At 31.9% G+C, this 25,713-nt stretch overlaps 1 protein-coding gene and 1 pseudogene across 6 annotated transcripts; both read left to right on the top strand.

Moving 5' to 3' along the window:
- The first annotated feature begins 14,879 nt into the window (after positions 1 to 14,879).
- Positions 14,880 to 24,404, top strand: LOC111299052 (RNA polymerase II transcription mediator). Of its 5 annotated transcripts, none has more exons than XR_016329664.1 (10): positions 14,880 to 15,083; positions 15,185 to 15,392; positions 15,902 to 16,015; positions 16,187 to 16,272; positions 16,437 to 16,824; positions 16,903 to 17,367; positions 17,466 to 17,786; positions 18,698 to 19,030; positions 19,863 to 20,092; positions 21,064 to 21,490. XR_016329664.1 is itself a non-coding variant. In XM_022893975.2 (9 exons), exons 1-8 carry the CDS (start codon positions 14,995 to 14,997, stop codon positions 19,022 to 19,024), a joined length of 1,998 nt encoding a protein of 665 aa, XP_022749710.2. In that variant the 5' UTR covers positions 14,880 to 14,994; the 3' UTR covers positions 19,025 to 19,030; positions 24,263 to 24,404. The 5 variants fall into 5 exon arrangements, 3 of the variants coding, with proteins under 3 accessions (XP_022749710.2, XP_022749709.2, XP_022749704.2); XR_016329665.1 differs by having other exon boundaries at positions 19,859 to 20,092; XM_022893975.2 differs by lacking the exons at positions 19,863 to 20,092; positions 21,064 to 21,490 and adding an exon at positions 24,263 to 24,404.
- LOC111300838 (uncharacterized) lies at positions 21,069 to 25,175 on the top strand (annotated as a pseudogene). Its single transcript, XR_016330125.1, has 5 exons — positions 21,069 to 21,154; positions 21,455 to 21,717; positions 24,263 to 24,426; positions 24,519 to 24,570; positions 24,644 to 25,175. The product of XR_016330125.1 is annotated as an uncharacterized LOC111300838 (transcript).
- Positions 25,176 to 25,713: the final 538 nt, after the last annotated feature.

Genomic DNA, 25,713 nt, shown 5'->3' with positions numbered 1-25,713 from the left:
TATATAATGATGCAAGCATGATGATGTATATTATGCAAGATGATGAAATGTAATTTAAAAAATGAATTCATAATATAATGAGACCATCTTAACTCTCCAACATCTAAGCAAAGCTTAGGGTCGACCATTTATATTTAAGATTCTATATTATTAGCACATTTTTTTTTATTTACTGATTTTAATCCCATGGTTAAAGCAAATTAAGGACTAGCATGAAAACTTAATGAAATAAAATTTCTTAAACACCCTTCATCTAGGCAACATTCGAGAATAAATTACTCCTCTTGAGATTTTCGTACGTATTCTTAAAGTTTCAAAATGGTTTTTAACCTGGGAATATGTCAAGGTTTTAAAGTTTGAATGATTTTTTGGTAATGATTATGGAATGCATACCAAATTTGGGGTTTTTTAAAATTTTGGATTTTAAGGTTGTGGATTTTAGGATTTAGAAGTTTGTGGTTTAGTTTTAGGGTTTGGAGTTTAGTTTTTAGGGTTTAGAGGGTTTAGAATTTTGTTTTTAAGGTTTAGAGTTTAAGGTCTGGGATTTTGGATTTAAAGAAAATGCGAACATCTTTAAAAATTCTCAATATCTAAGCAGATTTTCTAAGCAAGTTCAGTTTTTATAGTTAAAAAAAAAACTATTTAAAAAAACTTTTTAACGAAAAATTATTATTAATAATATTAATAATTTATTATTTATTATCTTTTTATACTTTTAATTTTAATTTTTTTTATAATAATTTTTCAACATCTAGGCAGAATTATGTTTTAGGGTATGTTTTTATTTTCTCTAACATCTAGACAGGAAAAATAATAAAAAATAAATAAAAAATATTCAATTCTTATTTTTTTAGATTATTATTATTATTATTCAAGCATTTTTAGTTTTTTTTTAGTTATTATTCTCTTTTATTTATTTATTATTAAAAATAATCAAATAATTATTCCAACAAATTTAAAAATTTATCATGCATAAATAAAAAAATAAAACATAAAATAACAAAAATAGTAATACAAAAAAATAAAAAATTCAAAAAATAAAAAAATAAAATAAAGTAAAAAAAATACCTGAACCGGATCGATCAACGATTCGGTCAATGATGGTTTGGATCGATTTGACCGATTTGACGATTTAATCAGTGGTTCGAGCGGTCGATCTATGGTTTGGTTTAGTTCAAATCGATTCAATTGGACCAGTTAGCAGCTGTTGAAGGAATGGGTTAATGGGTGGGGTTGCGCAGATCCCGAGTCGGATTCTGGTTGCCGTCGTTTTGGGCTTTAACTTTCTATATAAAACCAATTTTTTAAAACTCATTTCAAACCCTCCTGCCATAAAAAAAAATCAGAGCTTTTGGGAGAGCTCCTAGGCTCTGTCAGCATTCGGTGTCGGACCGTCGCTACGGCTGCTGCCTGAGCCATCGTCGGCGATCATCGCTAATGGTCGAAAATCACCAAAAAACATTTAGAAGCTCCTTTCAATGCGCTCTTCTTAGATCTAGCCTTCTTTTTGCCTGAAACAATCCCAATCAGTGTAGATCAGGGCTTAAAGTTTCTGTCTTCTTTTTTTTTATTTTTTTTTAACTAAAATTGATATATATTTTTTACAGGTACCTCTTTTGGCACTGGGTTCCTTGTCGATTTGGCAAGGACTGTGTTTGTTGTTTTTTTTTTATTGTGAATTCTTATTTGTGTTTATGTTTTTGGGTTATCTGTTTAGAAGGGGAATAGCTATCGAGTGAGGTCGATCGTGTTTGGTGAAGGGTTTCGTGGGATGTTTTTGGGTGTCCAAAGATCTGTTCAAGAGTAGGGTGTTTAAGGGTCTGGCCTTCTTTATAGGGACGGGTATATATTGGGGATAGTGGGTGGTCTGCTTAGGTCATAAGTGTGGCTGGTTTGATGGGGATTAGGGTGGTTGGTCTGATGGGACTGAGTGGCGACGGCGTACGCCAGTTGCCTTATTTTTTTATCTTTTTTTAATTAATTTTTTTTTATATTTTTAATATTAAACTAATATTAATATTTTATTATCAATAATTTTCTATTATTATTAATAGTTTAATATTGATAAACAGAAATCTAAAACATGATTTAAAGCATCAATAGACCCGAAAAGAATTTGGTGTCTATAATTGTCCTTCTTTACACATTACTGAAAATCAGGAATAGGGCAAAGATAAAGACAACAATTTTGTTCAGAAAAAAATCAAAGAGTTTTTTTTTTTTTTTTGGTGATTGAACTTTAAGTCAAGTGATAAAGACAATGACCGGGATGACGTCGCAAGTTGAGAAATAAAGAATCGATCAAGACAACACCGTGAGTGGATGAATAAAGAATCAATCGGGACTACACCGTAAGTTAAAAAATAAGAAATCGATCGAGACAACACTGCGAATTTAAATTACACCCAGAGGTTTTAAAGATTATGCTTGGAAGTCTTAGAAATCATGTTTGAAGGACTTACAAAATCGACAGGGATAACACCGCATGTTGAAAAATAAGGAATCGATTAGGATAATATCATAAATCAAAATTATACCCGAAGGTTTTAAAGATCATGCTCGGAGGTCTTACAGAATCAATTAGGATAACACTTTAAGCCAAAAAATAAAGAATTGATTGGAATAACACCATAAATCAAAATTATATCCGAAGGTTTTAAAGATCATGCCTCGAGGTCTTAGAGATTATGCTCGGAGGACTTAAAAATTATGCTTGGAGGTCTTATAGAATCGACTGAAAAAATATCACAGGTCAAAAAATAAGAAATCGATCGGGACAACATCTCAAATCGAAATTATGCCCAGAGGTCTCAAAGATTATGCTTGAAGGACTTAAAAATCATGCCTAGAGGTCTTAAAGAATCGACTAGGAGAACATCACAGGTTAAAAAATAAAGAATCAATCGAGACAACACCGTAATCAAAATTATGCTTGGAGGTCTTAAAGATTATGTTCAAAGGACTTAGAAATCATGCCCGGAGGTCTTATAAAATCGACTGGGACAACACCGTAAGTTAAAAAATAAGGAATTGATCAGGACAACACCGCGAATTGAAATTATGCCCAAAGGTCTTAAAGATTATGGCCGGAGGACTTAAAAATCAAAATCTTTGAATGATCCTCTCAATCAAAGGTAATGAAATTTTAAAAATTTAAAAATTTTTTACCTGAAGGTCTTACAAATTTCAAAATCTTTGGATGCTCCTCTTAATCAGAGGTAAAGAAACTTCAAAATTTAAAGAATCTTTTTGAAAATAGCTTTCACTTGATCAGAGATTTTTAAGACTCTAAAAGTCTTGCTTGAAGAAGGTTCGTCTTAAATAGAGACTTTGAAATCTTGATTGAAAATGGTTCCCCTTAAACAGAGGCTTTGAATCTTACTTCTATTTTTTTTATCTTTTTTTATATATTCTTTTTATTTTATATTTAATACTTATAAAGTTGATAAATGCAATCATGATACAAATGTCAATTATCATCAGATGATGCTAATGGAAATGTTGATATGAATGTAAATGTCAATGCAAGAATGTGAATGCTTGATGCAGATACATTTGACTTTTTCACAATACAAATGACAATGTTCTTTTCATGTAAATGCCCATACAAATACCTTTTTCTAGGATGTAAATGTCACGATGCAAATGCAAATTCTTTTTATGATGCGAATGCAAATATCTTATATAAGTGCAAATGCAAGTGATGTAAATGCGAATGTCTTTCTTATGGTGTAAATGAAAATGATGCAAATACAAATATCCCTTCCAGAATGCACAGGCAAATGATGCAACTATAAATGTTTTTTTTTTTTTTTTTTTCATTTGTAGGTCAAATATCTTTTTCATGATGCAAGTAATGTAAATACAAAGACTCTTTTTACTTTTTTTTTTAAATCTCTATTTAAATTTTTAAAGTTTCAGTTTCACAAAAAAAATGAGCTCAGTATTATGTACAAAATGCTCAAATAATCTCTAAAATTTCAAAAGTAATCAGAAAATTACCCCACATAAAGTATCAATCAAATGAAAAAAATTTAAAACTCAAAACTTTCGAATCTCTTGAAAATTTATGACTATTATTTGGAAAGCTTATGGGTAGGGTAATTAACAATTCAATTCTTTTCACTAGTGGGCATATCTCATGAAAAGTTCAATGAGGGTTGCAAGGATTTCTCTTGAGCTCACGAAAGAGATAATTTTCTAAAATACTTTTTCTTTTTTTGAAAACGTGATACTTTAATATGTGTCAAAATTAACCATTACCTTTCAAACAAGATATGGGAAGAGGACAAGGCTGGTTTTTTTTTTTTTTTTTATGAAATGTAAAGTCTTTAATAGGCATTGATCGAGAATTTTTTATTCTGGTTAGAACCTTGATACTCTAAAACTCTTTTGGGGCATCAAAAATGATTTTAGCTCTAAACTGCCTTTTTGGTGTTTTCACCTTAGAGCTATATTTTCTATCAATGAAGAACTTGATGAAATCTTAACAAATACCAATAAGTATATACAAATTCAAGGATATCGTTCTTCAATCCATGTGTCTATATTTGATCAAAATGAATTTTTCAAATATAGGCTAAGGTTAGGGGTTCTAAAAAAAAAGGATAAATAGGCTCAAAAAATATATCATTCAGGGTAATTAAGCCAAGGATCTTGAAAAGCATTCTCTGATTTTTTTTTTTTTTTGTTTTTTGAACCATCTAGCATCTATTTTAGCAACTTTATTCACTTTTTTTTAATAATCATTTTCAAGGTACATGCTTTCTCTTTTCTCTTTTTTTTTTTTTTTTTTTGAATTTTGACTAAAGCTTCAAATCTTTATCTCCAAGGTGCATTTTTTTCAAAGACATCTAACTTCATCTTTTTTTTTCTATTTACTTTCTTGAACTCTTGGGATTTCAATTGAAGCTTTAGTCACTTTTTACCTGGACTTTCATCTTTGAAGGGTGTGTTAGATTCTTTTAATATCAAATATTTTTATTAAAGTTGATCTCTTGAAGGTATCTTTATTTTGCCCCCAATGTAGAAATCGATCCTTGACCATATTTCATTTTAGAATAAAAAAAAATTTATATATGAAAACGATAGAGAAAGATGGCAATTCATCATTTCAAACATGATCACTTGGTTCGAAGAGTGAATCATTGAAGAATGAGATAAAATGGTTTTTTTTTACTTTTTTTATTTTATTTTTTGGTGATGCCCCATCTTGTTTTCCATTCAAGGTTCTAATGATGAACAAGTTATATAGGATCAATTGTATAGTTCAAAAAGGCTTTTTGGGCTCAAATTTTTTAGTGTTTTGGTGAAAGAAAGAAAAAAAGTATAAAGGTATGAAACAAATTATCTTAGGCAAAAAAAGAGTTTGTTTTTTTAATCATTGTGCCTTAAGACATGAAACAAGGGTTACTTAAGACAGAATGTTCAAGCATTTTTATGTCTATGGTCATAGTAAAATTTTGACACACATTAAATTACCAATTGAAAATTTGAAAGCATATCTAATTTTTGAAATTCAAAATGAACTTTCAAAATTAACCTCTTTTGTTCTTTGCCCAAAAAAAGATTATCGTCCTTTAAAGATTGAATTCAAACTCACATTTCTTGAAGGGATTATGATTGATGAGTCAAATCATCTGAGTGATTAGGAGCATGAAAGTTTTTAAAAGGTGTGAAGGTATTTGATGAAATCTTTCCTAATAGTAATCACCATTTCCTTCAAGGATCCTTCCATTTTTATTATAGAAAAAAAAAATTTTTATCTTGAAAGTTACTTATGTGAGACTTTTTATTCAAGTAAATGCATAAAAAGAAAATTCATAAAAAAAAGATATAAAGCATTTAATTCTTTCAAAATGAGTTAGATAACTTTTAGGGACATCGTACACATGTCATACATAAATAATGAAAAGATTCAAAACAAAATCATGCTATCTTGATTTTTTAAAACTTGAGATTTCTTTCTTCATCTTAACTCCTCACATTTGGCAATTGGATAGAGTCAACTTCCATTATTCTATCACTTTTTGATTCAGAATATCACTTTTGATAAGATTTTTAACCTTTTTTTTAGCTGTCTATAGTTTTTAGTTGAGTGATCGATTGCCCCCATATGATAATCCACTTGTCATTGGGATCATAGCTCTTTGTCAATAAATTTGGTATTATTTTAAGAGGTATAAGAGTGAGATATTGACCTTCTATTAATAAAGGTAAAAAGGTAAAAAAATAGGGATGCGTATTTTCTCTTGATCATTTCTTGGTCTTTTTCGATTCTTTGTTGGTCGAGTGGTGGGTTCAAATGTAGGAGTAAGATCATGAATGGCCATTTGAGAATGAAGATTTGCTGGAAAGCCTAAATGCTAGCTTGGTTGGCAATGATATGAGTTCTGAGATATATCGCCTATAACAAGGTGACAAGGTTGATGAGAAGGATATGGATTGTATAGGATGAAGCTATTAGGTAGATTTTCCTCTATTGTGACTACTTGCACTTTTTTTTTTTATTTTTTACGTACTTTTTTTTAATATATGTTGTATCTTTCAACTTAATCTTGTCATTCTTGATTGCATTTTCTATAATCTCACCAGAAATCACTATATCATAAAAGTTTTTAGAGACATTCCCAATCATTCTTTCGTAATAGGGAGTGCTCAAAGAATTGACAAATAGAATAGCAATCTCTTTTTTTTATAAGGATGGTTATACTTAGACTGCTATATCTCTCTATTTGTGTGCATACTTTTTGAAAGTTTCAATTGACTTTTTTTTCACGTTCTACAGGGATATCATATCTAGTGCCATATCTTCAACATGCTTATGTTATGCTAGGAAGGCCCTAGCCAAATCATTCCAAGAGCAAATCTTATTTCAATCTAGTTGAGCATACCATATTGTTACAAACCTAGTAAGACTATCTTGAAAGTAATTGATCAATAACTTATCATTATGAGTGTGGCCTATCATCTTTTGACAATACATGGTGATATGTGTTAAAAGGTATTTCATTTCATCATACTTTTCAAAATCTGAGGCTTTGAATTTTGATGAAATAATGAGATTAGGCACTAGATTAAGTTCATTGACGTCAAAATTCTCATACATATCATGGCCTTTAATTACCTTTAATCTCTATTCCAATAGGTCATACTTCTCCTTTATTTTTATATCTCATAATGAATCTGACACGTTTTTTAATCTCTTCAATTCTTTAAGATCATTCATATTAGGCACAATAGTGGAGTGGTAAGGAGTAGGCCCGAGATTGACATTTGTCTGAATTGATGGCAGCTTCGCTGAAGGGCCAATATAAGGTTGATGATTTGTTGAAGGTGTCTGCACCATATGGGGGTCTTGAACATATGTGAATCCAAATAGATACGATGGTGTCTCAACAACTATTTCTTCTCTTATCCTGTGTGTTTCAATAATTCTTTTTTCCTTTTGTCAACTTTGCTAACATCTGTTTTAATTCTGCTAACTATTTATCCATGTTCTGTTACATTCTTGTGACTATTTTTTTGATCTTTTCCTGGGCTTTTTCTACTCTGTCTATCCGATTTGTATCTTCATTTTCCATGATTCTGGTATCGACTCGAGTGCTATAAGTGCACAGACTTAATTAATCTTGTTTCTTAGGATAGCTATTACCTGAAGTTAAAAATGTATGCCATAAATTCTATTATAAAAAAAAATTACTTCGAAGGTTTGATGAAAGTATATTTACAATTATCATTCATTGTCCTTAGCTGCCATAAAAAGCAATGAATTCAAACAAATGATACATAATATGCAAGTCAAATTTTGTTATTATTGTTGAGGGGAGACTTGAGTTCCATCCTATATTCAGGGTAGGTTATCTAAAGATATTCCTTCCACCTCAAAAGTTTTACACCCACCATTCTTTCTAACACTCTTTTAGGCACATCATTACAAAAAAATTAAACAGAGGCATCAATTCATAAAAAATTTAGGTAAAAAAAAGTTTCCATTCATTTTCAAAAGTATCAAGTTTACATATTATGAATCATTCTAGGGCTAGGGCCAAAGAGTGCTAGACCTATTTCACTCTTATTTATCTCACCTAAGAAACCCAAAAATAGTTGACTATGATTACTAGAGAGGACAACCTTTTTTTTTTTTAAACTTTTACATTTTATTCATTATTATAACCAACCTTATGGTTGTCTATAGCACTGTTTGCTATAGCAACATGGATTAATGAAGAGTTCTTATGAACAACTAGCTTCATTTTGGTGTCAAAACCTAGATACTTGACTTTTATTAGTCCTTGCACCTTATGTTTCAAAGTTGTGTAATCTTTCAGAGAATGGCTTGTGATGCCAAAGTGATATTCACATCGAGTATTGGGGTCATACCATTCAAGGAAAAGTGGTTTGCAAGGTTCAGTAAGGATAGGGGCAATGAGGTAATTTTTTAAGAGCAATGGGTATAACTTTGTATAAGACATGGGTATTGGATTAATAAGAGTTTTTCCTTCAGTATTGCCAGAGGTTTTCTGTCCTATGATTGGTTTGCTTTGCTGAAAATATGGTGGCTTAGTTGGTCTTGAAGTGAATTGAAAAACTTTGGGTCAAAAATTAGGTTCAAAAGGTGGTGACGGGATAGCTTGCTAAACAAGTGATTATGAAATATGAAATGGTAGACATGGATTCAAGTGTAAAATTCTTGGTGGTTGTGTGAAATTCGAGTGCCTAATCCTAGGTGCTTGGAAAAAAGGTTGAAAGTAGTCATGAAAAGGATTTAAATGAGGGTTTAGACTTAGGATAGTTGGTGATGGTTGTTTGGAGCCAGGTGACTCCTTTTTAGAAATCAAAATTTTGAGCTCAGTCATCTACTTAGCTAGTTCACTCATTCTTCCCTTGAATTCGATCAAACCTTGGTCACTTTCCAAATAACCCAATGCTTTAGCATGCTCTGGAAGAATGCTAAAACTAATAGGAGCCAATTGACCTTGACTTGATGAAAGTGACAATAATCCTTAAGGAGCAACAAACTCAACCATACTGCTACTTTTAACCATTTTCTATCAATTGAACCATCTGTTGTTTCATTTTTCGAAACTTGAGCCAAAACTCTTATTGATTCAACTTCAAAACACTAATCTTTACTTCTAATTGATCTCTCATTTTTGCCACTCTAATTTCCACCAAAACAGATATTTTATTTCGAGACTTAAAAAAATTTCTATATTACTAATCTTATTGAATGAATGCCACAAAAACAATTTGTAACTTACATGACACACAAAGTATGTTTATGAATACATGAATATAATGACTAAAGAATGTCATGAAATGCATATATGCCTATGATAATTGATTTTTATATGTACAATGACCCAAATGAAAATTTTCGTCAACCATGAATATGTATGCAAAGAATGTAATGTTATATTGTAGGGATAGTGGGATATGAAATGCAATGTATGTTTCATAAGACCTTATTATTTATGAATCCATATGCATGAAATGTAATGACATTTTACATGAATGATGAGATATTTTCCTGTTACTAATACAACATACTTGCATGAAATGTATGGACCTACTATATGCATGAGATATGCTTATATGGGATGCCATGCATGTGTTATGCTGACTTAATAAGATAGACATTGCTTTAAGATATGTAACGAGATAGAGTGCAAGGGATACATGTGCATGAAGTAGAATGCATGTATTAACTATTGATGTGGATGGGATGGAATGCATGTATAATTTTATTATGATGTATAAAAATGATAAAAATGAAACAACATTTGGAAAAGAAAGAAAAAAAAGAAAAAAAAATTTTAAAAGGAAAAACACCTTTTTAGAATAGCTATGACTCAAAAAAAAAAATTAATTGTCATTTTAGCCAATAATCAAGGAATTTAAGAAAAACCTTTAATTTTTGAAATTTTCATTTTTTTGTTTTTTTTAATGCTAAAAAATCATTTAATTCTAGAACATTTTATGAAAATGCAAATTTTGGATAACTACAAAATGAATGAACTATACGTCAAGAGAAAAAATTTTTCATTTTTTTTAATATTTTTTTATTATCTATTTCTTTTTTTCAAATTTTAATACATACTTGGGTTATTTCTATAAAAAAGTTGACAGGGCTCTACCTTAGGCAAACATCCTATGGGTCACGATATGCTAGATTAAGGTTTATGCGTCTAAAGGTTCTCAGACTATTTCTCATATCATTGTTCGTTATAAATTAGTAAGGCTCCTCAATCTTCATCCATTATAGGTTATTAACGGAAATGGTTCAATCTAAGTTGAAGTATTTCGTTAGCAAATGCGAATATTATCACCTCATGAGAGCGTAACTACTTCACTTTCTCCTAAAAGAAAAAGAGTCTGGGTTTAAAACTCATGTATACGAGTGAATATACAAAGTATATGCAAAGTAATGTATTAATTAAAATAACATAAATAAATCATAAAAACAGAATCAAAATAAAGTAGTAACTAACCTGTTATTTTGATTCATTAACTTCTATATTTTTGAAAAATAAAATAAAAGAATTAAATTAAATATCAAATAAAACCAATTAAATCCAACCATTGTCAATAGCACATATTTAAAATTTTGGCCTGACTATCAAACAGTCCTAATGGAATTGCCACGCTGTCATAACGGTTTTGGGATCACTAGACGTAAAGGATTTAAATGAAGAGAAAATTGGAAGGAGTAGCCACTAATCTTTTTTAAGGTGTAATTGGCCACCCAAAAGTTTATCTTTTTAATAAAACTATAAAAGTAGGTTTAAAATTTATCAAAAAGATAAATTTTGGTCTGCGAAAACTAAGTTGGGTCCGGGAGTTGGTTACGTGTGGGAAAAGATTAGCACCCCCACAACGCCCATAAATTGGTACCAATTAATTATGCGTTATTTTCAATATTGGATGAAATGGTTTCGATTTAAAATTTAATAATAATTCCCTTTTGTTATTTTAAAAAGAAAGAAAATTAATTTTATCAAAATACTTTATTGAGGAATATTGAGAAAATCTTTAAGTTAAAGAATTATCTTAAAATTATTCAACATCTAGGCAGAATTTAAAATAATTTTTTTCACTTAAGATTTAATACAATATCCCTTAAAATGAAAATAACACTCCTTGCGAGAAATGATTATTAGTAACTCTCTAACATCTAGGCAGAATATTGAGAATTACTCCATTTGGAATGTTATTTTTGTTTTATTTTATAATATCACAATTTTAAAAGTAAGTAAATAAAAAAACATTTTGTGTGAAAACATAAATGATAGCATTATTAGATAGCAAGTAAAAATTAAAGACAAAGAAATGTAAAATGAGTGCCAACAATTATATAATGATGCAAGCATGCTAATGTATATTATGCAAGATGATAAAATGTAATTTAAAAAATGAATTCTTAAATATAATAAGATCACCTTGACTCTCCAACATCTAGGTAGAGCTTAGGTGCGACCATTTATATTTAAGATCCTATATTATTAGCACCTTTTTTTATTTATTGATTTTAATCCCATGGTTAAAGAAAATTAAAGACTAGCATGAAAACTTAATGAAATAAAATTTCTTAAATACCCCATTATCTAGGCGACATTCGAGAATAAATTACTCATCTTGAAATTTTCGTACGTATTCTTGAAGTTTCAAAATAGTTTTTAACATGGGTATAGGTCGAGGTTTTAAAGTTTGAATGATTTTTTGGTAATGATTCTAAAATGCATACCAAATTTAGGGTTTTTTACAATTTTGGATTTTAAGGTTGTGGTTTTAGGATTTAGGAGTTTGTGGTTTAGTTTTAGGGTTTGAAGGGTTTGTGGTTTAGTTTTTAGGGTTATGAAGGTTTAGGGTTTTGTTTTTGAGGTTTAAAGTTTAAGGTTTGAGATTTTGGATTTAAAGAAAATGCGAACATCTTCGAAAATCTTCAATATCTAGACGAATTTTCTAAGCAAGTTCGGTTTTTATAGTTTAAAAAAAACTATTTAAAAAAGAACTTTTTAACGAAAATTTATTATTAATAATATTATTAATTTATTATTTATTTTTTTATACTTTTTAATTTTAATTTTTTTTATAATAATTTCTCAACATCTAGACGAAATTATGTTTTAGGGTATGTTTTTATTCCTTCCAACATCTATGCAAGGAAAATAATAAAAAATAAATAATATTCAATTATTATTTATTTTTTAGATTATTATTATTATTTAAGCATTTTTAGTATTTTTTTAGTTATTATTCTCTTTTATTTATTTATTATTAAAAATAATCAAATAATTATTCCAACAAATTTTAAAATTTATCATACATAAATAAAAAAATAAAACATAAAATAACAAAAATAGTAATACAAAAAAAATAAAAAAATAAAAAATAAAATAAAGTAAAAAAAATACCTGAATCGGATCAATCAACGGTTCGATCAACACTGGTCTAGATCGGTTTGATCGGTTAGGCAATTCAATCAGCGGTTCAAGGGATCAGTCTACAATTTGATCCAATTCGAACCGATTCAATTGGACCGATCAACAGCTGTTGAAGGAATGGGTCAACGGGTCGGATTGCGCGGATCTCGGGTTGGATCCAGGTTGACGCACAAATCCTTCTTACCTAAAACGACATCGTTTTGGGCTTTAACTTTCTATATAAAACCAAATTTTTTAACTTATTTCAAACCCTCTTGCAAAAAAAAATCAGAGCTTCTAGGAGAGCTCCCAATCTTTTTCGGCATCCTGCGTTGGACCGTCGCTTTAGCCGCCGCCTGAGTCACCATCGACGGTCGTCGTCAGTGGTCGAAAATCACCAAAAAACTTCTAGAAGCTCCTTTCAATGCACTTTTCTTAGATCTGACCTTTTTTTCGCCTAAAACAGCATCGTTCAACTTAGATCGGGGCTTAAAATTTTTATCTTTTTTTTTTTTTCAGAGCTAAAATTGATATATCTTTTTTACTGGTACCCTTTTTGGTGTTAGGTTCCTTGTTGATTTGGCAAGGACTGTGTTTGTTATTTTTTTTTGTGGATTTTTTGTTTGTGTTTATGTTTTTGGGTTGTCTGATTAAAAGGAAAATAGATATCGGGTGAGATCGAGGGTGATTGGTAAAGAATTTCGTGGGGTGTTTTTGAGTGTCTGAAGATCTATTCAAGAGCAAGGTGTTTGAGGGTCTGACCTTTTTTATAAGGTAGGATATATGTTCGAGATAATGGGTGGTCTAAAGAGTGTGGAGGGTGGCTGTATGTGTCTGTAGGATGGCTGTAGGGCTCTGGTGAAAAGGTGGCTGGTCTAGTTAGGTCACAAGTATGACTAGTCTAATGGGATTAAGGTGATTGGTCTTATGGGATTGGGTGACGACGTCGTATGCCAATCGTTTTTGTTTATCTTTTTTTAATTAATTTTCTTTTTTTGTATTTCTTTTAATGTTAAACTAATATTAATATTTTTTATCAATATTTTTTTTATTATTAATAATTTAATATTAATAAATAAGATTTAAAACATTAATAAATTCAAATAAAATTCGTGTCTATATCAAACAAACGCCGATCTTTGTGGACTTATCAGAGTTGCCCTCTAAAACCCCTGTGCTAAATCAAACGCCAAATCACTGTCATTTCAGCTTGTTTGCATCACTGAATGTGCAATACTTTGCTTCCTGCTACAGGCCATAACTAGACAAGTTATGATCAGGCGTCTCATTGTTCAGCTCCAGTAAAACAAAAAAAAAATTGTGATATGTTTATTGGTCCGAAAGTCAATGTTCAAAACGAGGCCGATAGGCGATAACTCACAATGGCAGAGCCGTATATCAATGGTTTTCCTTACTTGAAAGTTGTCGAACTCCTTTTTCAGACTTGGACTCCACTCGGATCAAAAAGCCTTTTTCTTTTTTTTTAAATTCATGAGTGGTGAACGGAACTCAATTTCAAGTAGCTGTTGAGAAACAATTGTATTCAGAACCAAGCGTCGTGGAGGTTGAGAAAGTGTGATTTGTCATCAAAAGAAAATCAAGGAGTATCGAAAATAATATCTTAAAATGGCACTCCTACACTCAAATTACTTAAGAATAAAGGAAAAAAAGGAGAGAAATAAATAATTAGAGAGAATTGGGTGATAAATAAATAAATAAATAAAATATTTGATTTCATTTTGTTTTTATATAGATAATCACATATGTTTAAGCTGCTAATATAGTTACAGACGTGATCATTTAGGCATAACATTCTTATAGATCTTAGATTTTAACAACAAAAGTGGAAACTAAATTATGTTTAGCGTTTCTAAAATATAAGAGTGAGAAAAAAAAAAGAAAAAACTTAAAATTATGAATTTGATTTGGTTTGGATTTATTTTATTTTATTTAAATTAAGTTTAGATATTAAATATATATTAAATTTGGATCAAATTTTAAAAAATAAAAAAGATTAAACTGAATTATATATTTTTATTAATTTTTATATATTTTTTAAAATTTTTATAAAATAAAAGTAATAATTTTATATTAAAATTTATTTAAATATATTTAATTTTATATTAAAATAATAAAATATTTAAAATTTAAAAATCAATAAATCAAATCAAACCGAACCAACAAAGTTTGATTTGATTTAGATCAAACTATCTAAAAGATTAATTCAAATTTAAATCAAAATTTAAAAATTTATAATATTATATAATATAAAAAAAATTAAATCAAACCCACTACTTTCGGAACCGATATACAACCTTTACTAAAATATAAACTTTTCAACCTTGGATAATTGGATATGGGTTAGAAACACGAAGCAAACAAAGGATCTTACTGGGCCTTATCTTCTATTCTCTGACTTAAACAAAATGCCCTATCCATCCAAATATCCCATGGGCAAAATAGACTTTTCGTTTTTAAATCTCGGAAACACTGGAAACCAACACATTTTCTTCTACTCCTAGGGCTCGATTAAAAAATTCTCCATCAGATTTTCCGGCAAAAAGAAAACATGGACGGCAACCTAGAAATCTCCTTGGATAAGCTTCCCGTTAAACGACTCGACGCCATCGAAGAAAACGGCCTCGAACGATACCCTCCGTAAGCTTTCTCTTCCTGATCAAGTTCCTTCTTCATGTCGTTACTGATACGTGCTAATGTCTTTTTTTAAAAAAATTCTTTTTGAATTTCGTGCTATATAGCGAGTCGAGCTACGACGAGAAGCGAGTGTCGCTGATACGGCGGATAGATTTCGCGTGGGCGGTGGAGGACGACGAAGAAAGGGAGAGGAAGAAGAAGCAGAAGAAGAGCTCCAAAGATGCTGGCGCCACGTGGCAGTGGCAGAGCATGGTTGAGAATCTCCAATTGGCTCACCAGGAGCTCTCCGTCATCATCGACCTTATCAACACTGTAAGTTCGCTAGCTATTGTTGTTTTACTTAGGTGTCGTTTCGTTGTTGCTTTTACTACTCACGTTTCTTTAAATTATCAAAAATAAAATTATAATTTGATTAAAAGTTAGTAAAAATTTGGTGTATATTGTGTATGAATATATAAATTTCACTTGATTGAATTTTAATGGCATTGTTTGACCTTGGTTCACTTTCTTATTGTTTCTGGTTTTTTGTTCTTTCTTCTCAAGTAAAGAAACTGAATATTAACAATTGAAATTTGGTGTCCTGTATTGCCACATCATTGTTTTTATGCCTGAATGAATGAGTTCTGAAGGTAACAGAGTCAGAGAAAACATTTCTCCCCAGTTACTGAGTTCAAAAGCTATATATGAAGTTTTCGATTTTCTACTTTATCTTGTTACGTTTCCTTTTTCCTTGATTAGTAAGTTCAAAAGTGGATTGTGCTGCTTCTTTGAATGGTAAATGAGAAGTCATTTGAATATAATGTTTATGCTTTTTCTGAAAGGTGGAAGCTAATGATGCTGTAACAGTGGCTGGCATGACCAGGCCAAAGGCATTGCCTAATGAGGTCCTGTCTGATCTTGCTGTATCTGCTGCAACCAAGCTACAATGTTACCGGGTATTCTTCTTCTTTTTCTTCTGGGAATAGAAGTGAAGCTCTCAACACTCTGTACAATCTAAGTTTGAGTAGTATATACCATTGCCATTGAAAATATGCCTGTTGACTATTTGACTTGGTATTAGGAATAATTTTGTGAATTTCCTATTGAATTTTACTTCTATATTGCAGCATCTGGGTAAATACTTCAAACAGTCTGCCAAAGCTTTAGAACAGCAGATTGCTAGGGAAGCAAGATTTTATGGTGCTCTAATCAGGTATCCCTCTCCATTCATTTAAAAGAATATTTCTTTTGAAATTTTGTTGCTATTATTTTTCATCTTCTTGACTTATTGCTCTATAAGCACATTGTACAATTGGTATTGTGCAAGCCTAGTTCTTTTACATACTCCATCTCTCTTATTTTCTAACATGCGAATAGATTGCAGCAAAATTGGAAAGTTAAAAGACAACGAGTGGCAGCTCCAGCTTCTAGCAATGATGGCTTCACTATTGATCTTTTTGATAATTCATTATATGATTCGACAGCAATGTCTCGCGCATCTTTTCTATCTACCATTCGTGTTGAACATCATTCAGCTGGAATGCTGGCTATCAACTTACCTCCAAATTCATGCCGCTTTATTCATTTTGGTTTTGTTGGTGTGCATTCTGCTGATACCCCAAAAGAATCGAGTAAGATCAGGACCCATGGCTCAGTTGAGCACCCCACAAGGGATATGGAGAAAGAATCAATGAATGATGATGAGTGTGTCAAAGAAACACATTCGCTCCTTCGTGAAGTTCATCAATCAATCTTTGATGATCAGGTAGGTTTTGCTTTCTCTTAGTCTTTTTATGACGTTAATATGCTTTCATTTGTTTATTATTATCTTTCTCTGGTGCAGGTGTTTGAGATGGTTAATCGTGAAGCATTCAACCAATCTGTCGGAGTTAATGTAACTGGAATACGAGAAAATTATCTACAATTAAGCATAGGTCAAGGAACCTCTCTGTTCATATCACTTGTGCCATCTATGGGTGATGATCAGTCTGTTGACACTGTCAATGCCCAGAATTTAGAACCTGCAATTGTACCTTTAAATTCATTTGATGATATCAAATTAGGTGAAGGAAAACATGATACACCTAAGAACAAATGGGGCTTCCCTAATCGTATTAGTTGTGAAATTTATCTGCAGCAAATTGTTCATGAACATGCATTTGTAAAAGCAAAGGATAGACCAAATTTATCTGGTACCAGAGTATCTGGTCAATCAGGAAAGGATGGATGTGGTCTTCTTGGTCATTTCTGTCTGTCTCTGGCTCATAGAATCTTTTCAAACAGAGTTCTTATGGAGCTGGAGAATGTGGTATTTTTCTCATTAATCATTTGACATGGATTATGCACAAGATTTCTTTAGATTTTATTCTTCTTATTTCATAGCTTAATTTTCCATGATATCTGCAGGTTTGCAGGGTTCCATATCTCCATTTGATGACCCATCCCACTTGGCATTCTCGGACATCTTCCTGGACAATCTTTATGAAAGTTCCTCAGTCCATTCTTCATGTAGAGTCCCAATCCCCAAAATCAGACTTCCAGAACGTGAAGGATGCTATAAAATCACAATTTCGCACCAAGGTGGTGGTGAATGATGACCGCATCAATGTTGAAGGGGAAGGTGCTCCTAACGTTGTCGGCCTGTTCAAAAGAAGTTCTGAGGACATATGTTCTGTAAACAAATATGATTGTGACTTAGCTGATCTTCCTGTTATAATACTGCAGCAGGTAGGTTTCTATTGTTGATTTCTTGGAATGACATCACTAAGTTTTATTCTGGGAACACTGTTTATGAAGGTTTAAATTGACTATTAATGCTGACATGATCCACATCTAATTTGATATCTGATACAAAATTAACGTAATAGGCTGACTAACAACCTAAATTTTGAATAAGAAGATGAAAATGTTTGCCACTCAGTTATTTGTAGTAGCTTATACTACTATCATTTGGCAAATGTCTGAATGTACTCAACTCTGTTTTCTAAAGTGTAAATCATTACTCTTCCCCATGCTGAGAGCCTGAAATGAATCATTAGTAATACTTGATTGACGTAATAATTTATGCTTAGAAAGTTGACCAGGATACTGTAAATTCCTCATCCTACTTTGTTGTGTAAGCACCTATCATGTGGTTACCCTGAGAGTGTTTACTTAGATTGAAGTGATTAGACTATAACGTGGATGAGGTGCCTCTGCTTAAAGGGGAAGCGGGGGCTGATAATGAAGCATGAGGAGAAAATGAAATGTCAAAGTAAAAGATGCTACTTCTTTTCTTAGTGTGAGAAATATGTTCCTATTTCTCATATTTGCTGTTTTCTCAGTTTTCTCTTCTACCAAGCGATAGAAAAATTATTTTCATCTTCCACTTTCTACCACTAGCCTAAGTTTTCTTGCCTACCAAATACAACTTTTAGATATTGACAACAAAATATGTTGTTGTTGCATAACCATGAATTAACTGTGAATTTTTCTATTTAACTTGTTATTTTTGGTGGGTTTAGACTATATGCTGTTATTTCATCATGTTTACTCATTCCTCTGGAGGTGTGATTAGAAAATGGATGTATGTGCACGTCTAGATATTCTGCTGATATAGTCCTTCCTTGTAATTGACATGTCCTTGACTCCGGTTACAGGTTGCAAGCCAAGTAATTCGTTGGCTTCACGAGGAAGCTCTTATGGTGGGAATAAAAACAAATCGTGATTTTCTGTGCTTGACTTTTGAGCTAGAACAGGGGGATACGGTTAGCCTGGTGGCACATGTGGACCCCGAAGACATTCAAGGATGCATCTCTTGGTGGTTAGTGATGGAAGATGGATTTGCAGAGGATTGGAAACTTCAAATGGACATGTATGACGGTGCATCTGAGTATCGAAAGTTTTTGGGGCATTTATCGTTGGATGTATTATACACAACGTTGATGGACTTGGTTAGCTTGTGCGGTGGAGGTGGAAACCATTGAGCCTGCGTAAGTTTCTTTAACATTTCTTCGCATTCAACTGGTTTTCATAATCAAATCAACATCACATGTAATATTACTTCTGGAATGATTAGGCAAGTAATTTCGATCTTTGGTACCCTTTACTAATAGATGACTCGAATTCGACTAATTGCATAGATTGTTGTAAATGGGCAGTTGTTGATGGTGATCAAAATCATCAATATCCTTTTCAATCATCTTCAGTGGATTTGTTCGACTCCGGTTTTCCTCCAAACAGTCTTAGCTCCCGCATTTTCTTTCTTATTAGTACAAAGGAGGTCGTAGGTTTGAGTGTTCAAATTTTGATTTTAATCAAATTAATCGATAAAATTTATTTAATTTTATTAATTGATTTGTTATTTAATTAATTTTGATTGGTAAAATTAAAATTTTAATTTAATTGAAATATATTTAATGTTCAATTAATCAAAAAAATTAATTAAATTAGTTGAATTAAATTTGATAGATTAATTTTTTAAATTAACATATTTTATTTGATTAACAAAAATAAAATAATATAATTTGGTTAATTTGATTTTTGATTATTTGTTTCGAAATTAATCAAACAGATATAATGAACACCTTTAATTGCAATCTAAAAATGAAAAAATAAATTATAAATAAAAAATTTAAACTTCAAATTTATTATATATTATTTTTTAAAAATAATTGCATTAGCAAATTTTAAATTTCACAACTCTTTTTTTATCACTAAGTGATGTTTGATCTTTTCTAGCGAGCAATTGGAATGAAGTACTTTAGCTTAATTAATTTATTAGAGGCTTTGAGGTTACAGCTTAGAACTGATTTAAGCAGACAGGTTCCTACAAAGAAGCCCGACGAGGTTCCAGGTTAGGTCACTTTCATTTCGTTTGCTGTTCACCAAGCAAAGAAAAAAAAAAGGTCACTTTCATTTCAAACAACAGACAAAGAGGAGTTGGCTAGAAGTGCATCAAAATTATCAGAAGGTGCTTTCATGTTCAAGCAGCCTCTCTGGAAAGTGCTCCTAACTTCAAATTTCTGTTATACGAAAATCATTCCAGATTTCAGGTTTGTTTATTTAACTGATATCCTTCATTCCTAAGGATTAAATTTTACTTCATGTACAAATAATTTTCTTCATAAGAATAAAAATGCAAGTTTTATCCTGAATTAATGGTATAAACAGTTAAAAAAGAACCATACAGAGCTATTTTTTCTCATTTTCAATTTTCTTTCTACCTTTGACAAGAATTTTGGAGAAAAAAATTAATTTTTTACCAACAAATCATAGTGTATTGATAGAGTGTTCGATATCAGAAATCGAACCTGCAAGTTTCATACACTTAAAAAAAAAAAAACCCAAATTCTTAATACAATGCAAGTTTTGATTAATTAAATCTTATTCTTATCCAATTCTCACCCATTCCAGCTCAGTCTGGAAAGGCAAAATTCCCTTTAATTAGGCAGCTGGAATTGAAAGATAATCATATATTTTTAATGAAGTTGTGGCCAAGCTTCCCTACCAATCTTGCTTTTCAAGCCTGCTAAACTAAAACACAAAAAGAAAGACCTTTCCTGTCTTCCTTGCTGCAGAGTCAAAGCCAAAAGAAACAAAACCTTGACATTCAACATTCCCCACCAATCACCCCTCACCACGTAATCAAATACGAATTATCATCGTTGACTTCATTTGACCTTAATCACAACGTTATGATTTATTATTATAAAAAATAAAAAAATAATTTCCATCAAGGTAAAACACAGCTTTTCCTTTAAGACAAGGAATTAGTTAAAATTTCCATCCAATTAGTTACCTTCTGATTCCCAAAAAAAAAGAAAAAACACAGTTTTTCTTTTAAGACAAGGAACGAATCACTCCATGACTTCAGTCTTTTAGTTCTGTACTTAAGAGAGATACTAGTCGTCACCTATAAAACGACACATGTTTTAACGTACTATTTTCTAGCGCAGAATTGAAAATATCAAAAGAGTGAACTATCCTCTTTGAATGTTTATTAGTACACCATTTTTTCTTGCAGTATTGATGACTAGAGCCAAGGGAAACAATTATGTGAGTATCGAGGAGAAGGTGAATCTGGGTTTTGGATATTTTGTGGGGCTTGTTGATGGGTTTGTAGTGAAACTCTCATTATTCATTTTTTATAGATTGTTTACTGAGTTTTATTAGATGATAAAAATTGAAAATTGCTGTCTGGGTTTCTTGAATAATTTTTCATTTATTTTCAATTATATTCCTTTGAGTTTTGATTCAAAAAAGATTGTGATTTTGACATTGGAGTAGGGTTTCACAGTAGAAAGTACACATCTTACTAGATTATTTATGGAAATTCCATTCCAGGAAGTGAGGGGGTTTTAGTTCTTGAAAACATTGATTTTTCCTTTTGGGGGTTAATCTTGTGTGAGAGGGTAAAACGTGTCTGGTGGTACACCTGTTGCTGGTGGATATATGAGGCAAAGGCATAGTCAAGGATATGCATCAGGCAATGAGGACCTTGAGGATGATATGCTTGCTCAAGGTTGCAACCTTTGTCATCAGCAACTCCGAGAACTAGGAGTTGGACTGAGATTCTGGAGAATGTGCTTTGGGTTGGTTCAGCATTGTTCATTATCTACTTTGGTGATAGGCACTCCAATTTGATATGTCTATTGTGGCACGATGAGCGAATCAGAAAGTAACTAATTGGATGGAAATTTTAACTTAGTGGGGTTTAGAATACTCGTATTTTGCATCTTATGTATGATTTATGAGAATTTTGTTGTTAGTTAAGTGCTTATGATGCTTGAATTATGTTGTTTGTCTATTGAATAATTGCTAATATCATATTCTATATAACAACGGTATCTGAAAACTGATTATGGCCCTTGACAAGGTTCATTATTATGTTTGCTTTGGTTGCTTCGATGTCAAAGTGCATGGAGCTAATTAAAGTTGTAACCACAATTGGAGAAACTAGTTAAAAGTAAAAACAACAATTCCAAAGGGCCCCTCAGATTTGTTGTAAATGCTGGTTTAATTGGTTCAAAAGTCAAAGTGTTTTGTAGTCATTTGAAATTGTAGCTGAAATGGGAGAAGTGCTTGAACCACTAACTTGGTGGACCTAAAAGTTGAACTACATTGCTGTTCCAGAGCTCCAAGTATATATTTTAAGTGCTGCTTTGCGCTTTGTTCTTAACTCTGCTTTAGTAGTTAAGCTTTTGGCTTGTTGAATGATTGTTTTTGTGCTGAAGATCTGCTCGTATCAATTTTAGCATGGAATTTATGTAACAGGCAGCACCAGCTCAATAATGGAGGCTGCTCTGTTGTTGATAGAGATAATATATAAAATTTTTGTGATATTTCAATGTGTGGAAGAAGTTTATTTTGACAAGCTTTACCTTTTTGGACAATTTTTCTTTTAAATATTACAGGGTAAAAACCGATTGATGTGAATATTTTATGGCCATCAGGAAACTTGTAATATCTAATCTTCTGTCTCTTCTTTACTTTGTGTATGTGAGCATTCAACTATGTGTATGTTTTTATGCATGCGTGTGTGCACACCCACATTATAAAATCAAGCTCTTTGTGAACTAGCATATTGTTTACAAAAGAATGGAAGAAACGAATTATTTGCTTATTGAGTACTTTACTGTACATGAGCAATGTTTGCTTCATTTTTTTTTTATCTATTTTGTCATGATTAAGACTTTATTGTATATGTCAGCACTCTTACATGTACAATGTCTTCAGGATGAAGACTTTCAGTTGATAATTGTATGATGAATTGATGATATAGAAACATCTCATGTTCTATGTTTTTCTATTTATAATAATCCATGTGTCACGGGTCGAGACTTAAGCTCCGAACCCGCGCGGCTCCGGGACCCGGGCATTCACCCTTCCGACGTCCCAGATCAGCTTTCCTGCCACGGTTCACACTCTTGTGAGATATTGTCCACTCTGACCCCCTGGCCTCACAGTTTTGTCCTACAAAAGGTGTCTCACAAGGCAGAGATGGTGTGAACCTTTATATACCCCAGTAACCTTCCTATTATGTTCGATGTGGGATTCAGGACTTTTCTTTAGGTCCGTGACACATGTGCATTCCTCTCATGTGATGAGGCACTTCTTCTAACCTGGGACATCATAATGGATATAAAACTAGACAAACTAAAGGCAAATACGTCTTATCTAGCTATTTCTCATGTTCTGCTAAGTCGAATTTTACTAGTATCACCGTGTAAGCTGTGCTGCACATTTCATTCTGTACAATCTATTATGGAACAGAACCAGAATATAGATCATGATATAGATAACTTTTTGACTTTTGAGATCAGAGAGATCCAAATGTAGGAATATTATAATCATGCAGGATCTTGCATTTTAAGTTCCTTTACATGGCTTTGACATTATGTCTGCCAGAAGGACATGTTGAACTTATTGCTAGACATGTGAAGTTTCGTCCTATAAAGTAACTAGGAGCTTTGTGAGAACTTTCCATTTAAAACACAATTGTCCTGGGTTCTGTCAAGTTCCATAAAAAAATTATGGCTCAAGTCTCATCCAGTTGTACTATCAAGAAAGTGCCACAATGATCAGTGATCACTTCTTAACAAAATGGAGTGATGGGCTTGTTCAGAACTGGAATCTTAAATTGTTGAACTTTTGCAAGAAATGCAATTCACTTTTTCTTCTTCTGACTCCTTCAATCATATCATTACCATTGGAAAAACTATTGATAGCATCTTTGTCCCCTTTGAATTGGAATAGTTATTCTTTTCCTCTTTCTTTTTAGCTGAGACTTTTTATGTAAAATTGTAGAAGTGATGAGATTCCGGTTTCCCCAAGGCTTGTTCCATGCTCTTTACATTTATCTAGCTATCTCCTGTGGCTGTGAATCAAACCTAACTGATTTGAGTGTATTTCCAATTTATCTAACATACAATGGATAAACTATCTGTAATGTAGCAGACAATCAGAATTTAATTATGTTTTTGGTAAATTTTGTGATTACATGATTGTTTTCATTATTCATTCATCAACAGGCTGGCTTAACTATTGACTGGTCCCAATAATTCTGCTAGTTATGAGTTGAAACATTTGCTGCATTTGCAGTTTGCCTTGATGATTATTTTTTTCATATTTGGTTTGTAGTTGCTCAACAGTACTGTGCATATATTCATGGCTGCAATTCAACTTATATATCTCCCATCTTATGTCATTTAATTTCTGTGCAGAATGCCTTTATACCTTGGCTTGGTAGGATGGGATTGAATGTTGCCATGTTCTTTTATACAAGCATGTTAGCATGGAGCGTAAGGAGGTTTGACGAAAAGTGGGAGTTGTTAAGCATTACAACTTTGCCATTTCTTACCTTGCTTGGACTTATCTCCTTTTGCTTGTAAGAAAAACAATTGTGTTATTTCTGGATAGATTTGTTGGGTGGCATATGTACAAATTTCTTTTCATGTTTTGCCAACATTTTTCATACGGGCTCTGTTTTGCTCTGTGGCCTATATGGGGTTACTTGACCCTTCCTCTTTTGGTACGTATCACATTTTTCACTTGACTGATTTCACCTGTGGAAACTGTCTAATTATTATTTTGTATTTTTGCAGTTCACACTGTTTTTGGCTGGCTTGGTTGTATACCCTCATATCGTGATTGAGACACTGAAGCCTCAAAATGATTTTTTCCGTATAGATTAGGCGTTCTGGTATAAAGACACAGTACTGACTTTCATGAAGATACAATCTAAAAGATGGATAGCAGCATCAGCTATTGACTAAAAGTTTTTTTTTTTTTTTTTGCCTTGTTGGCCAACGATGAATCATCTTTAATCAGTCCGATTTTACATTGAAATGTTGATCTTGATCTTGCCTTGCCATGATGATGCTTGGTGCACCTTGTTATTGCTGATCTTTGTATTTTGAGTATTATGATAAAATATGAAGGGCAGGTCTCTTCTACTTCAAACTTTTGTGTTCATCTGATGATATTGAGGCATCCTTGAGTGATAGACAGGATTCTTCTTTCAGATGGAATTCTTTTGTGTTGAACCACATCGGTGTTGCTGGGCATTCCCTTGTGCTTCTGCATTGTATACTCATCTGTAATGAAGAGGATACATCGAAAAGAGCGTGGTTTTCATATTACAGTGTGAAAATTTTAGCTTTCTTGTTATTATCTTGTTGAAATTACCCATCTTTCATTTTCCGCTGTGTTGTTTTTTTCTTGGATTTAGATCGAGTGGAATTGCATGATGGTTTCACGTAATCAAAAAATTGGCAAGTGGAGTTGCATCATTACCCCATCAATCATCAATCGAATGAAGCTCATTTGGTTCACAAATCAATGACTAATACAAACATCAATGAAAGCAATTTATAAGAATCTCGGGAGAGAAATGTTAATGCTTGGCATTTTTTGGGGAAAAAAAGGAGAAAAAATCAAGCACTGGAATTCTGTCACGGCCAATATATAATAAGTCAACTGCTAGAAGTGAGCCATTCATATATTTCTTAATTTCTACGTACTGTTGCTTTCATTAGCATTAGGTTTAATTAAAGCCATAGAAAAAATATTGGAAGAAAACAGTAATGAATAGACACTTCATCAACACCAATTTTCTCTTATGTCTTGTAAATGATGGATTGACAGACATGGAAACAAAATTGGCAAGAACCCT

The sequence above is a fragment of the Durio zibethinus genome, chromosome 18, assembly GCF_047325235.1.
Source record: "Durio zibethinus cultivar Kanyao isolate XHJ-2024 chromosome 18, ASM4732523v1, whole genome shotgun sequence".
NCBI lineage: Eukaryota > Viridiplantae > Streptophyta > Magnoliopsida > Malvales > Malvaceae > Durio > Durio zibethinus.
Note: the sequence above shows the minus strand (reverse complement) of the source record. Positions and strands in the feature narration are given on the sequence as shown.